Raw genomic sequence first — 14,873 nt, forward strand, 5'->3', positions numbered from 1 at the left:
ACTTGAACATCAAACATTGTTCCTCTGAAATGAAATACTTTTGCTCCCTGGATAATGGTAAGGATGATTGACTTGGATTCAAATCAGGGATTTTGTTTAAAGATGGTGGAAATCTGGGGAGCAGTTAAGATCAACCTCTGAAGAATTTTGTTTCTAAATTAACAGTAAGACTGGGTGTTCTGATTTTAGACGTGACAAGGGGAAGAAAAGGGATTCGCATGCTGTAGTACAAGTACGTTTGGAGTCCTGTTTGTCAATTGCTGGAGATTAAGAAAGTCGTCTTCCTGGCATTGCAGTGCATTAGTTGAAGAGTGAAAGGAGTGCCAAGGCTTGCACAGCAATGGCACTGTGCAAGAGGAAAGTGATTTAGAGTATTTATCTGCTGTTGTCTGCCTGAAAGGCTGCTAGCCATCCATCAGACCAGAGGGTTTTACTAGTATGTCAGTGCTACCATGCATCCATCTAAGCCAGCAGATCATTGCCAATGAAACAAACACTGAACCAGTCAGTAATAAGCTAAATACCTTTGTATTTAGGTGGGGGTGAACTCCTTTCCTGGACAGCATAAGACCTCAGTTTCCCAGTGCTACAGTTATTTCAGTTTATTACTGGCTGATACTAACAAAATGTGTCTGCTATGACTGACAAGAAAGACCAGAAACTTCAAATGAATGCAAAATAGAGAAAGAAAACAAAACAATCAGTGCAAGTATAAAATAGTTTTTCTTTTGCGGTAGTTTTATGTCAGTATCACTTTGCTGATGTGAAAGGAGTAGTTGAAAACTGGGATGAAATTAGAATCATTCTTCCTGTGTTCTTCTGAAGATACTTCTTAAATGAAAGTTTAATCACTGCAGGAAAAGTTATAGCTTTCTTTACAGAGCTAAGAATAGGAAAGGTCCCTGCTTAAATTTAATGAATATTTGCCATTAAGTTTAGCGATTTCACCCTGTAGCCTTTGTGTCTTCTTTTAATGCTTATCCTTCCTTTGTATAGCAGACAGGAATTTTTCATGTTGGTAATAACAAATCGCAGTTATTCAATAAAAGTAGTATGTTTCAAGCTTCAGCTGAAGAAGAAAATTAAAGCATGTAATTTTGAATTAACTGGCAGTCTCCTCTTGAACACCATGCTTTGGATTTTTGCTTTGCTCTCCTTAATTAGGTTCTTGTTCTAATGTTTGCCTTTATATAAATATTTGTTATTAATCCTTTGTAGTCTGTCCCTACGATTTGGCTATTTTCAAGTTTTTTTTAAAGTTTTTTTTTTTTTTTTTTTTTTTGTATTTAGAAGTAGCTGCTGTGCTCTCTCTGTGCTTCTGCTTGAGGTCTGTGGGGTTTTTTTTGTGCTACTTGCAAAAAAATAACAAAAATTATTCGCCTTTTTGGGAGTACTGAAATACATCTGAGTTCTTTATCTACTCTTGATATTTTGGTGGCTGCTTTCTGTGAATCCTGAAGTAGAGCTCCTGCTGTCAGGTTGTTCTTCAAGCCAGCTCTACCACATATATCAACAAGCCAAAATAGGAAAATGTAGGAGATGTGTGTGCTGTAATAGAATTGCTGTCTATAAGCAAGTAAGAATTTCTCTTCTTTGGAAGAAGTCAATCCAGAGACCATTCATCCCATGCAGTGAGGCACCACCTAGGTCTACTTGTGTTGATTATGAATGAACTGGCTTTGGAACCCAAAGTAACATAGCCACATGAGAGGAGTACAACAGCCAGGCTAATTAATTAAGAAGCCAGGCTAATTAATTCAACTAGAAAAGAGCACAATGCTGGCGTGGCAGTATAGCTTCTAAAAGTCTGACTGATTTGCACTGGGCTTCTTGTAGACTTAGAAGCTGTTTCGAGCCTCTTCCTTTGCTGTGGGAAAGCACTGTGTATTTGTTTATTCGTTATGTCATTTTATTTCCAGACTGATCAATTTGAGTTTCTTCTTCTCAGCTACATTCTGTAAGATTTTACTAGCTTCTGGATAGCCATTGTAATATATATATATATATTTTTTTTAATAAGATGGAAGATCTTCCCATCTTCTTCATACTGTTTTATCTCTTACTGGATACTAAGCTGAAGTAACTCATCTTTGATAGCATCTAGCATCACTGTTCCAGACTGTGGAGCTGAAACATGGCTGTCAGCAGCTCTATCCTCAGAGGGGCTGCCAATGGTACTACATACTGAAAGATGCCTTGTTTTGGCAGGGGGATTCTGGGTAGCTTGTGAACTTTCTGGTTGTTATGAAACAGGATTTTTTCAGTTCTACCCTTACATATAATTTGACTTGAAAGGTGTTTATAAAGGAGTCACTATAATGAAAAGGTGAACAATGCTTTTGTTAAAATCTGTTACTGCTTTGATTGTGGTATAGTAAACATGAAAAGTAGCATCAAACTCAGCAGTAAATCACAATCAAGATACTTTAAAATAATTTATATTCTGAATAGATAACTTCTTCAATTAAAAATACTAATACTGTTACATAAATAACAATCATTAATAGGCAGCGATATAAAAACAAAAATTGCTATTTTATTAATGTTTCCTAAGTAGAAATGGTAGAGAACTGAAATTAACAGTTCTGTTTATACATTTATGTTATTTAAAGTGCTTTCAATGATAGTTTATGGCTTTATCTACAATAGCTCTTTAGTAAAATATCTTTCACAGGAAGTTAATGTATTTTTTCTTTATTTTCAGATCTGTTAGCTGTGCCTAAACATCCCTATGCTGCTATGGAGAACTGGGGACTGAGTGTTTTTGTGGAGCAAAGGATACTGCTGGATCCAAGCATTTCTTCTATATCATACCTGCTGGATGTCACCATGGTCATTGTACATGAGCTATGTCATCAGGTATTAGATGTGTTCAGATACATAATACTTGTATCAGAAACCATGCGTTCCTTTTCAAAACTGAAAATGAATTTGCACAGTTACAGCATTTATTGTGAGTGTAGTCTAAATAACAGAAGGATCTGTAAGATACATAACTAGAATGCAAAAACAAGCAAGAGTCAGAAATAGGGATGAAGAAAATTAGTAAGAAAGAAGTTGCTTGTCTTCTGTATGATTTTAATCTATGTGTTGTTCAATAGATCATACACATTGATAACTGTAGAAAAGAATTTATTGCACAACCATAGCAGATTCACATTGAATTGCCCGTTCATGTCAATAAATGCTTTGGCTGAAATTAATTTGATAGTTTCACTCCTCTTGTCTCACATATACACGCACTTGTCTTTTCCTTTTTTGATATTAACCCTCTGTTCACTCACAATGGACAGTTGAGTCTTTATATGTACAGAAACCTTTTTATCAATAAGAACGCGTTGTAATAAATCCATATTAAAATTTGTTTCACATTTCTTCCATCTTATCTCCAACTAAACACATTAGGACTGTTTAGTAATATTGAGCTGAATGCAAATGTTATTGAAGAAATGTGCTTGAGGGCTAGGAAACCCTTTCTTACACTCATAACAGACATAATCATAGCCCTGAGGTTAAAATCCTACTGTGTAATCAGCATGGCTTACATCTGTGACTTTACACAGTATTCTTTAAAATGCAATGCATATTCTTAACACTTTCTGCAAATAAAAGTACCATATAAAAGGGAGCCTTCATAATAGAGTTATGGTAGATGAACCTGGAAATCATAATGCTTGGCTCATATTCATGTTTCGCATTAAATCTGTAGATGAATATTAAGTCCTCAGCTGAAACATGACATTTTAATTGAAAGTTATTGCTGGCTTGTTCTCAGTGTGATCATCTTATTTTGTTATATGCTCTTTATTGTGCAGTACAATAGGGTAGCACACAGTTCCACAGGAAAAATCATGGTGCCTTAGGAATAAGATGTGGAAAACACATATTAGGTCATCAAATCCCAACTCTGGTTAGTATTACATTCCACCATGTAGTGTTTTTTGTTTTTTTTTTTCTACTGCAGGGTTCAGTGTTCCTGATTACAGGGTCTTTGCAGACTCATTCAGAACCTTTTCTATAACTCTTTAAATCCAATGATTGATAACTTTTTCTTTGCATTCTGCACAAGTCTTCCTTTTTCTGTAGTCATTCCATTACTTCTAGTTATTCTTTCCACTGCTGAAATAATTTCTTCTCCTTCCAAAGCAATTTATATGTAATTTGTGGGCAATTATAACATCAGTACCTTGAAAAGTTTATTTGTTTGATTCTCATTGAAACTGATTCTTGTTGAGCCTCCCATACATTGTTTTGGGAATATTGGAGGATATCAAAGTTGGTGAAAACTGTATTTGCGTTTATTTTACAGTAGCTGTGTGCTCTTAAGTGACCTTAAAAGTGCAAAGGAGAAACTTGGTGTCTGTTCTCATATTACTTCCAGTAATGCTCATTTAATTAGAAGCATCTTCCTCCGTTCTTGTAGCTGCAGTTTGTGTTTTAGTACCGTGCATATCAAGGCTGTGCTCAGCTACTTTACTGGGCAAATTGATGTAGTAGTTAATACTCAAAGGGAAGAAATACTGTTTCTACTTTTTAGATGCAGAACTGAGTCACATAGAATATAGATCATTCAACTACAAATAAAATTTAAAGACAGAAGCCCTCCAAAAATACATGCCACAAAACACTGAGAAGACAGTACTGTTTATTCTGTAGCCAGTGTTCTCTGCTGCAGTTTCCTCTGGCTTACGTAGGTCAGGAGCATAAGTGGTATTATCTTTGCTGTATGTTGAACTGAGGCCAGATTTGGTCCAAGGTATTTTGCCCCTGCTATTTAATTGACAATTATTTAACGTATTTTTCATTCTCTTGTTCATAGCCTGGTCTTCTAAACTTTGGTAGATCAGACATACTGCTTCACCGATTTTCACACATTGAAAAACAAAGGCTAATGAAAATCTCTACTGACGTTGCCAAAAGTGGATTCCACATCTACTGCTTTACTTTGTATTTAATATGTAGTTCCGAAGATTTCCAATCGGGCAAAAGGGAACTGCCCTAAAATATATGTTTTTGTTGTTGTTGTTGTTATTAAAGAACAGTATCATTGTCCTGTTTCATCATAGAGTGCTCCTTGATTTTGACCTCTACTTGAATACATATACAGCATACAGTATGAAACTGCCCCATATGATACCTTTGTCCCTTACAGTAACACAGTGAATGTTTTGTTAATGATATACCTGAGATTCAAAGAAATTGAATTGGGATTGTAAACTAGATGTGACTGTTTAAGATTGGAATTCCTAAACCTATTGAGCATTTTATATGCATATGGTCATGTAGTGAAGTTTTTAGAACAGTGAGGCATCACTGCAGAATTACAAAGCAATTCTGTGGTCGTCAAAGTGCGAAGGACGTAAGAGAGAGTTTTATACCTGATTTCTTCACAGGTGACTTTGTAATCCTTGACTGGATTGTTATTTTAGGTACAAGTTTTAAGAAGGACATATTTAATACAGCTGGTTAGCTTTAGTTCCATCATCTTTAGGCTGGTAGTGCTTGATATTACAGCTTGAATGTTTTAGTACACTGCAAGTGTTTAATTAAAAAATTATTAATTGGCAAAAGGTGGAGTATTTCTGCATTAAAGCTTTCCCTCTGAGCCCCAGAACACAAATGATATATTTGTCAATACACACATATTTATAGCATCTTAAGTTAATAGCTCTAAATAATTACCATAATTTATTAAAATAATTCTGGTTAAGTAGCAATCCATTTTATTTGAATATCACAGATCAACCCCACCTTCAGCCTTTGAAGAAAAAGTTGTTTGAATTCAATCACCATAATTTTTTGTTAGTTCTCCCTCTGAGCACAAAACTTGAGTTAAACATGTGTGAATGCAGAAGGAAAATTAAAAAACCCTAAGCCTCTCTTTGTTTTTGTTTTTTAAATAATCTGTAAGGAATGTGGATGGGAAGGAGTATCTTTTCAATCTTTTCAGTGTGTCTGTAATGAAGGTCAGGATGGTACCTTTTGTGTCAGGATGAATACAGTAGCTGAGGGAAACAAGCAATTTATGTAACCGATATGTTTCAGTTCATTTTTCTTTCTGAAAGTGAAAAGAAATAATCATAAACACTCAGGGCAAATAGTGTCCCTTCAAACACACAAATAATAAATAAATGAGCAATTACTTAAATGAAACACTTCACTTAATGTTTCCCTTTCAGACATGTAACACCTAGGATGATAATAGCGCAGTTCTTCTTGAATATTGGTCTTCATTAATTGCATTCTCTGGGACTGCTTTCTCTAACAGTAATATTCTCTATGATATTCAAGACTCGTTAGGCAAATTCCTTACGTTTTCATACTGTTGTCATATGCTGTTTTAATTCCTGTTAAATATTTTTCTTCCTGGATGACTGAATGAAAACTGTTAATGAAATCATCACTAAATAAGCACATTAATCTCCCAGAGGAATAAATAAAATACTTGATTGTAAAATCATATATTGGGAATGCAGCAAAATTCACATTTTCCACTCTTCAGATAAGGTGACAAAGCTAGGTTCCTTCTTAAGTCAATTTTATTTTTTTTTAATGTAATTTTAGAAGACTACACTGTTCTACTTTAACAAATAACTTTATAATAATAAAATATATAATATATATATTTGCAAGAGTATGTATTACAAACTTGATCAGTTTTACTGTTTAAACCTCTCTCTGAATAGTCATAGTATACCCTGACTTACTGCTTTCTAATCTGTTCAGCAGTCTTCTTGTAATTCAAGACATAAACGCAGTGCTGTTGTGTTTAAGCTTTTTAGCATTAGAAGTCATTTAGTCAACATATTCTAGAATAAGTATAATTTTCATATTACTTTGGTAACGCGTTACTCTAACTTCTAAAATTGCGCACTATAAACATAAACAGATTTTCATTAGTTCTCTACCTTTCCAGATAAATATTCTTAGAATCAATCTTTGTCTCTTTTGGTCTTGTAGAGAGTTAATTTAATAACCTTTATCTATGTTATGTTCAACTGTCCAGTAAGTTTGTTTCACTTAGCGTGTGAATGTGACTTTTGTCGACCCCTTCTTTTACCCTGAAATTCTTCAGTACATTGCTGCTGACATTCATTTTCACATTTTGTTTCTTTTTTTCTTCAAATCCTATTTACTGAGCATTGTGTGGCAATCTGATCATCTCTGTTTCTGTGGTCTGTTCTTTGGAGCTCCTGTGTTCATTTCATGAAGGATCTTAGTCATGGCTTTGATCCTCCCTGTGCACTATTCTCCCTCAACAAAGATGTGCACAGAAGCAAGATCTTTCATTGAGATGCTGGACAAAGCCTTCACATATGCCAATCATCCTGAAAAGAAACTGCTTATTTGGCCAACCCCATGTTCCTTCATTCTCTTCTCTCGCTAGTGCCAGCAGCAGCACCTGCCCTCAGACGTGTTGCCTCCCTCTGGAATACTTATTTGCTTCCTTAGTGTTTATTATCAGTTCAAAGATACACAAAAGCTCAGAATTATGTCTGTTGATTATTAATGACTCTTTTCTAATCACATTAAAAATAAGTTTGTTTCCAGGAGCAAAAGTTCTATTTTTGGCAAAAGATTTTACAGAGACTGTGAAATAACTTTCCATAATAATGCGTGTGTGTTTCTGCTTTTGTCACATGTGTTAAGATATTCCAGGTTGCCCAGAGTCAATACAGTCATTTATAGAGCGTCATTTGTGAGCAGTAGAATTGATGAAGCCTAATTTCCCATATTTGTTTGTCCCCATTCCTTTCCAGTGATTACCCCACCTTTGGCTAAAATCCTTATGACATCTACCTGTCCTCTGCCTTGATAGATTTGCGGCTACACCCCAGCTAAACTCCCTGTTTTGAGAGATCTGAGGCTTACTATTGGAGAGGGTGGCATGAAACAGCTTTCCTTAGGAAACTGGCCAATGAATTTCAGTATTGTTGTAAATCTCAGCAGGTGGACATTACAGAGGAGGAAATGCTAAAATTTAGGTTTGGAATCAAAAGGTTATGTTTCCAGTTTTTAAACATTCACGTGATATGTAGTGAAGTTTCCAGGTGTTAAATCAACTTACTTAATCTGGGAACATTTTTCTCTCGTTATATGGGTTAGTTCCTTAAACTGGGGTGAATATCTACTTTAGATAAATAAAGCAATGCTGTGCATACTCTCCTCGATGCTTCTTTTCCCTTATTAATGCTTTTCTAATATTTTATTTAAGTAAATTATGTGCATCCTGTAAAAAGACTTAATCCAATAGTATATGAAAAAAAAAATCTCCTTGTCCTCTGAATGGGTGGTATAAGCCTCTGCTTTTATTAAAACTGTGAAGAATCTTCTCTGTGTAAGTGACATAGAAGCAAACATGATTTTCTAAAAGCTTTTTTTTATCTAAACTTTCTTTGCAGTGGTTTGGTGACCTTGTGACTCCAGTTTGGTGGGAGGATGTGTGGTTGAAAGAGGGTTTTGCTCACTATTTTGAATTTATCGGGACAGACTATCTCTACCCAGGATGGAACATGGTACGTTTGTTTTATTTCATTTATACTGAAACCACAGCAAGGCTTCTCTCCTGGTATATTCCTGCTTCTGTTATAGACGGAGGCTGCTCAAAAATAAGAAATGATGCATGAAAGTATCAGATGTCCAATAAAGCAAACTCACAAGGTGTGAAATAATTTGAAAGCATTCCAAAAGTGTAATCTGCAATTTATTACAAAAGAAGTAAGGTCATGTCTATCATAACCCAGTGTTAAAATAACTACTGTTTCTTTGCCGAAAAACATTTTGGATTACAGAGGTTATGATTTAACGTGGACTGTTTTTTAAAATACACAGAATGTTGGATTTAATCCAGACCAAAAATGTAAAAGAGATGTTTGGTTAAAACATACTGTGAACTTGACAGTGTATTTTCTTAGAGTATTCTGTTCTCCTCTCTCTAAGTTTACCCTTATTGTTGTATATGGGTAATCTTGTTTACATATGCTTCTTGTGCAGTTCAAATTTTTGTTGTAGGTGTAAGTTTAGATTTATAATTGCAGTAGGAAACAGGAAAATAAATCTTCATCGGAACTGACGTCTGTCTTGCGTAAGTAAACTTAGTTGGTTCACCTGGCTTTGGTTGTATTAAAGCTATTCTCTTAATCTTTATGAAAAACACACCCTGAATTACAATGTAATCATTCTAATTATGAATGCAATGGAATCTGGCAGTCCTTTATGATATTAGCATAGTGAAATGTCGTAGATGACAATGTTTATACACTGAATTTTATCTTGAAATAATCCGTCATTTGTTCTTCACATAATCAGTTCAACAAATGCTGAATAACTTTGTTTTAGAAGTCATTTGGAATATAGAATTTTTGCTTGAGATTTCTGTGGAATGAATATAGTATTCACTGTTATGCAAATGACATGCCCATCACATGAAGTCCTCGTTTCTTAGCAGAATACAGGCAAAACAAATGGATTGAACAAGGTATGATTGTTAAAGTAGGAAATTAGACACATGCTGCATAAATTAGAATTAGCTGAAGTAGTATCTCTCTCTGTGCCTGGAAAAATACTGTTCGGTCACTTTTCCCACCTATATTAAAAAGAAGGTAGAAATAAACTTTTCATAAACATTTGGTTAATCATAATTAGAAATAATTCAAAAAATGGTTGTAAGATGAAACTCTTGTTGAGTTGAGCATTTAAATATGCTGCATTCATTTGCAGACTACAGTAGAAATCAGTATTCTGACTTATCAGCCTTGTAGAGATTGTAAGAAGAGGAAGCAAAATCTACTGTAACTGAAATCTGGCTTGCTGGATATTTTTGTAGTTGATATAAAACAGCATTTCCTGTTTAGGTCATAGAGGCATTTATTAAGTTGGACAAATAAAATATGAGTCTTTGTAAAATGAAAAGCTGTTCCAAACAACTTAGGGTGTTTTTGTTTTGTTTTGTTTTCTTTTCAAAAATGAAGGATACAAGCTTCGTGGATCTGTTGTAAACACAAGAGCTACAAATCATATTCTCTCTAATGTTGGTTAAACAGAACAATATTCCAACATTCTGGTTGGTGTTTTGTCAGCAGTTATGTGAAATAAAAATAAAAGATGCCGTGCTGTATGATCATAGAGTGCTTTGCTTCAAGGAAATGGGGAGTGCTATGCCAAAATCCTCCTTTTTTCTAAAGAATGGGAAAAGTTAGTTCATTTCGTTGTCTTGCAGTTTTGAAATTTTATCCTTGGAACTTTCCTTGGGAAGTCCATAAACTAAAATGTCAAATTCAGTTTCATTTCAGTTTATTAGAGAATGTTTGTCATATTTTCACTGAAGACTGTAAGAAGTTCCTGGAAAAGGACTTTTGTTTAAATGCAACCTGGATAGCATGTATAAGTCTGAAACAAATATCTGCAGCTTCCTATTTAAATTGTAGGAGGTTTACTGGCTAAAGACACATAAGCTTTTACTGTTGAAATGACACAAGCTCCTAGTATTTTGCTACTTCTTCTCTAGAGATGCCTCTCTTTAGTGAAGCTGAGTATTTTTTGCAGTGTGCATCTTATGTGGAATTCATAGGTTTGGTATCGTTTTCTTCTTCTCTACATCCTTTAACTTGATTAAACATTTCTTCCTCTTCTAATGTTTTTGATTTCATTTGTTTTCCCTCAGTTGTTTTATTAACTCTTCTTTTACCAGAACATAAATGATTAAATGCCATGGAACATGAGCTATTACAACTTTGAGTCTTCCAGAAAGCTTAGTCTCTTATTTTGTCCACAAGGCATTTATGTAGCTCTATGGGATATGTAATCTCAATGAGAAAGGAAGTCCAGTTTTTAATAAACTGTTCATTCTTATGCTGTGTTAAAACTTTGGGTCAACAGTTTCAAGAATGGAATGAGAAGAGTCATTCTCACAGAGGCTTCCATTATCTGTTGCAGTTAATGTAAGGTTCATCAGAACTATCCTGAAGAAGTAGACGAAGTTTATCTAGTTTCAAAACAGAAAGGTGAGCTTTCTGTACAGAGATCTTTCGTGATCTCACCATCGGTTTTAATGTCATTTTTAAATTTTTGTTAATTCAGATCAAAACTAGACAATCTCACTTCATTCCTTCAACTAAAAATTAAGGCCCTTCATGGCATGTTATTTATTACTCCTTGAAGGTGAAGCTATCTTTGATTTTCTGGGAGATATATGCCAAATGGCTACTCATTAGACATTTGCAATAGTCTTCCCACTTCAGCCGTTTACCTTGTCTGTACCCCAAATTAAGTTGTTTTTTTTTTTTTTTTTTTTTTTTTGTAATTTTTATTCTGAGCTGTTTCAAAATCTTATTCTGAAGTCTCCTTCTTGAAGGTCTTTGAATTTCAAAACATTGTTTTTGTGTTGTCATGACCGTTTATAAAGAAAGTTTGGCTGCAAGCTGTTTTCCCCAAAGATCAAGGAATATTGCTTAATCATTTGTACTCTGATTAACCAATACATATGCAAGTATCTTGACTGTTGCTGTTTCATGACTGAAGAGATGAGGTTTCTATGTTAGAGATATACCATATAACGTTTTGGTTATCTCTTCGTGCCATAAAAAAACAGCAGCAGCTGAATATAAGTTCTTGAGGTGTGAGATTCTCTGACTGGTACAAAAAAGTAAATCCTGCCTTTGTGAGAGGTGTTTCTGCTTTCTTTAGGATCAGAGCAAGAAGAAATTAAAATGAAAAAGAATATACTGCTAATTTGCTCTTCATTGCCCTGTCATTTCTCATGCACCTTACTCCTTTCAGAGGCCCAACAACTATATATTCCTTCTTCCTCCCTGCTTGTTTCTGGTGTTATCTTGAACTCCTTTCTATATGGCTTGTGTAAAGGAAGGAATTCAACAGAGACTTTCAGATCCATGAATTTATTGATTGATCTTTTGCCTCCTTATTTTCTAGTAGAAGGAACCATCATGTTTGTCCTTGAAAGTCTCTGGCACAGGGTTAGGTATTGAGGACTATGACAGCAGGAATTACTGACATGTAATTTTCCCTTTCATCCATCAAATGAGTGTCAAATACTCTAGCAGTCAGTACCTTGCTTGATGCTGAGAAAGCACTTCACAGAGCCTCACTGCCTTCTATTTTTTTTTTATTTATTTTTTATTAAATGAAAGTTGGCTTTGGTGAAAACTTTATTGGATGAGTCAAGGTGTAGTACATCTATGATTGCTTTGAATCCCCTGCCTTCTCCGTCAGTTGAAATTCTGGGATAAGATCTTCGACTTTCTTACTACTTTTACAGACAAGGGTGGTAGTGTTTGTCAAAGATTTTCTTAGTATTAAACAACCGTGATTAAAATATTTGCAGCAAAATTTTGTGTCTGCCTGGGAGGACATCCTTTGCCTTTCTTAATATGAATTGTATTCGTTCACACTGTAAAGGTTTTACGCTCTAGATGGTTCTGTTATTACTACAGGCAGCTGAAAATAATAATGATGCTACATATCAACATTTAAAATGCAGGAAATTACCTGTGCCTGGAAAGTTAATAGAAAGCTATTTAACTAAGCTTCATTATATTAAGTACTTTGAATGTCATGGAAGACTCTGCCCGAATCCTTGATAAATTATCCTAATTGCTTATCCTTCTTATTGGCAGGATTGAAATAATAAAAGTGAATATTGCCATTAAACTCATGCTTGTCATTAATGTGCTGTGACTTACATGGCCTCCTAAAGTGTTTGTCTTCCTTGACTTATTTTTTAGACATCATTCAGCTCATAGAAGCTGAAAAAAATTTAAGTTAAGGCATGTACCTTTTTGATTTATTTCATTATTATTTTGGCAATTCAGACCTGAAATGGAGTCTTCTTGACCCTTCTGTCTCAAATTAAATAACATTCTAACTGAAGTAAGACTTCAGTACCACATGGACTATTTTGACCTCAGTAACTGCTGGGAACATGAGGTTGAATACAGGTTTGGAGAATGTCAATGCCTCTTCTTTCTTCATGTCATTATCAGCTCATCTTGAGAACGCAGTTGAAACTGCATTATTATGGAAGTTTTTCAGTCATATGACTTTCATTCTCCCAAGTCCAGGGTTTATATTAATATTTTAGAATGAAATTTCACTGAGCTTGCTGAATTTCACATAATTTTGATTTTTTTTTTTTTTTTTTTAAACCAATTTGTCATCAGTAATTTGAGAAAGAATGTTTGTGATAGCTTTTGACTTCCATAAGGGAGATCAGAGCATGGACTCAATTTAGGGCAACCTTAGTGAAAGAAATATGCACACTTTGGGAAATATAGTCATTGTGGGAAGCGGATGAGCAATTAGATCTCTAATGAGAGGCATCCTTATTGAAAGACTGCTTTTTGAATTTTCATGTGTTGCAATTGTGCTACTCATTTGTTTTAAAATTGTGTGCAGTATGCAGTTACTTGAAACACAAACAGATATATAATTTTTGGTGTATCTGCAAAATGTGTTTGGTGCCTTCAATGCTCAGCTCACTGAGCCTTGTCACTTTCAGGATGGTAAATCTTGGTGTGCAAATATTAGAGCAACTGAAAAGTACTCTCATTAGTAATAGCCTTTGCCAGTTGCAGCTGGAAGTTGCTTCAGTGTACCAAACATATCTCATAGTGATTTTTTATTTAGATAATATTTACAGCTTCTTAAGTGTGAGAGGATTTTTCTCTACAGGTTCTCCCAGTGGATGCACTGGAAGACAAACTTTGTACCTTACCTTGCCTAACTTCTAAAAATGTTTTGGGGACAGACATATGAAGTTAATGCAGATCTGCGTTAATCTCTTATTTTTGTTCAGCTCTTATTTCTTTGAAGGCAACTACATACAAGATAGCAAAGCAGATTCTTTGACTGAAAAAGTAGATTTTCTTGAGGCATTTTGGGGCAGTGGGGGATGTTTCATAATATTTACCGATTTTATTGTGTCCTTTTCTGTAGGTCCACATTTGGCAAAATGAGTCTGGTATACAGCCAAATGAAAGTTATACTTGAAAAACAGAGTGGTGACAGGAAACTGTAGTTGAGGTAGCTGGTGAAATTGCACCAAAAACTCCAAGGTGATATATCTATGCTATTTATGCTATAAATAGTGTACTATATATGGTGTACCACCTGGGGGTCATGATTATCTGATTTGACATTTCATTCAAAAGAAAATACATTTCAAATTCTCTTTCCTGATAGAAGAGAGTTATGAAGGTAGGCATTGGAATTGTGACATATTCATGGCCGATAAAAGTAGAATGTGCTGCAGGCCTCCTTCAACAAACTATGCCTGTAATTGAGGCTCACGTGCAGAGATATAAATTAAAAAATGTTTTCTGTAATCTTCACAAATATAGTTGGGAGGAGAAAAAGAGAAACCCTGTTTTCATTTGCAAGTACTCTGGAGACATCCTACGTTATAACAATGTAGTATTTATAAATACGTAAGCAGGAAAGACTTTATTTTTGCCCCCATTGGATCTTTTCTGGCCTTCAGGTATATATATATATATATATATATTTTGAACCTATGATTTCCTCACAGATTATATTCCCTTGCAGTTTTTTAAACTTCACTCTAAAATGTGCTGTATTTGAACTGCAACTTCCTGGCATTGCGTATGCTAGAATACTTTGATTGCTTTCAAACCACCCCTATTGCTTTTTCCCTAGGGTGTGCTTTCCCTATAAACCAAAGTACCACATATTGCAAATGCTGATTTTTGTCAGGCATGAGAGATCACTCATCTCCTTTGTATTGCTAATGGCTAGTAAAGTTTGAATAAGATATTTCCAGCAAGTTTGTCAGGGAAATGATTTGCAGGTTTGCACGCTAATATTAAGCTCTATTCATGTAGATTTCCCAGTCTATA

At 34.8% G+C, this 14,873-nt stretch overlaps 1 protein-coding gene across 2 annotated transcripts in view; it reads left to right on the forward strand.

The window, feature by feature from the left end:
* Positions 1-14,873, forward strand: part of TRHDE (thyrotropin releasing hormone degrading enzyme) — a 209,649-nt gene that overhangs the window by 82,359 nt on the left and 112,417 nt on the right. For both annotated transcript variants that reach the window (XM_072340919.1, XM_072340925.1), the window contains 2 exons: positions 2,705-2,859; positions 8,403-8,516. In XM_072340919.1, coding sequence (XP_072197020.1) covers positions 2,705-2,859; positions 8,403-8,516 — 269 coding nt within the window. The remainder of the gene's footprint in view (positions 1-2,704; positions 2,860-8,402; positions 8,517-14,873) is intronic.

Source organism: Excalfactoria chinensis, chromosome 1, assembly GCF_039878825.1.
Source record: "Excalfactoria chinensis isolate bCotChi1 chromosome 1, bCotChi1.hap2, whole genome shotgun sequence".
NCBI lineage: Eukaryota > Metazoa > Chordata > Aves > Galliformes > Phasianidae > Excalfactoria > Excalfactoria chinensis.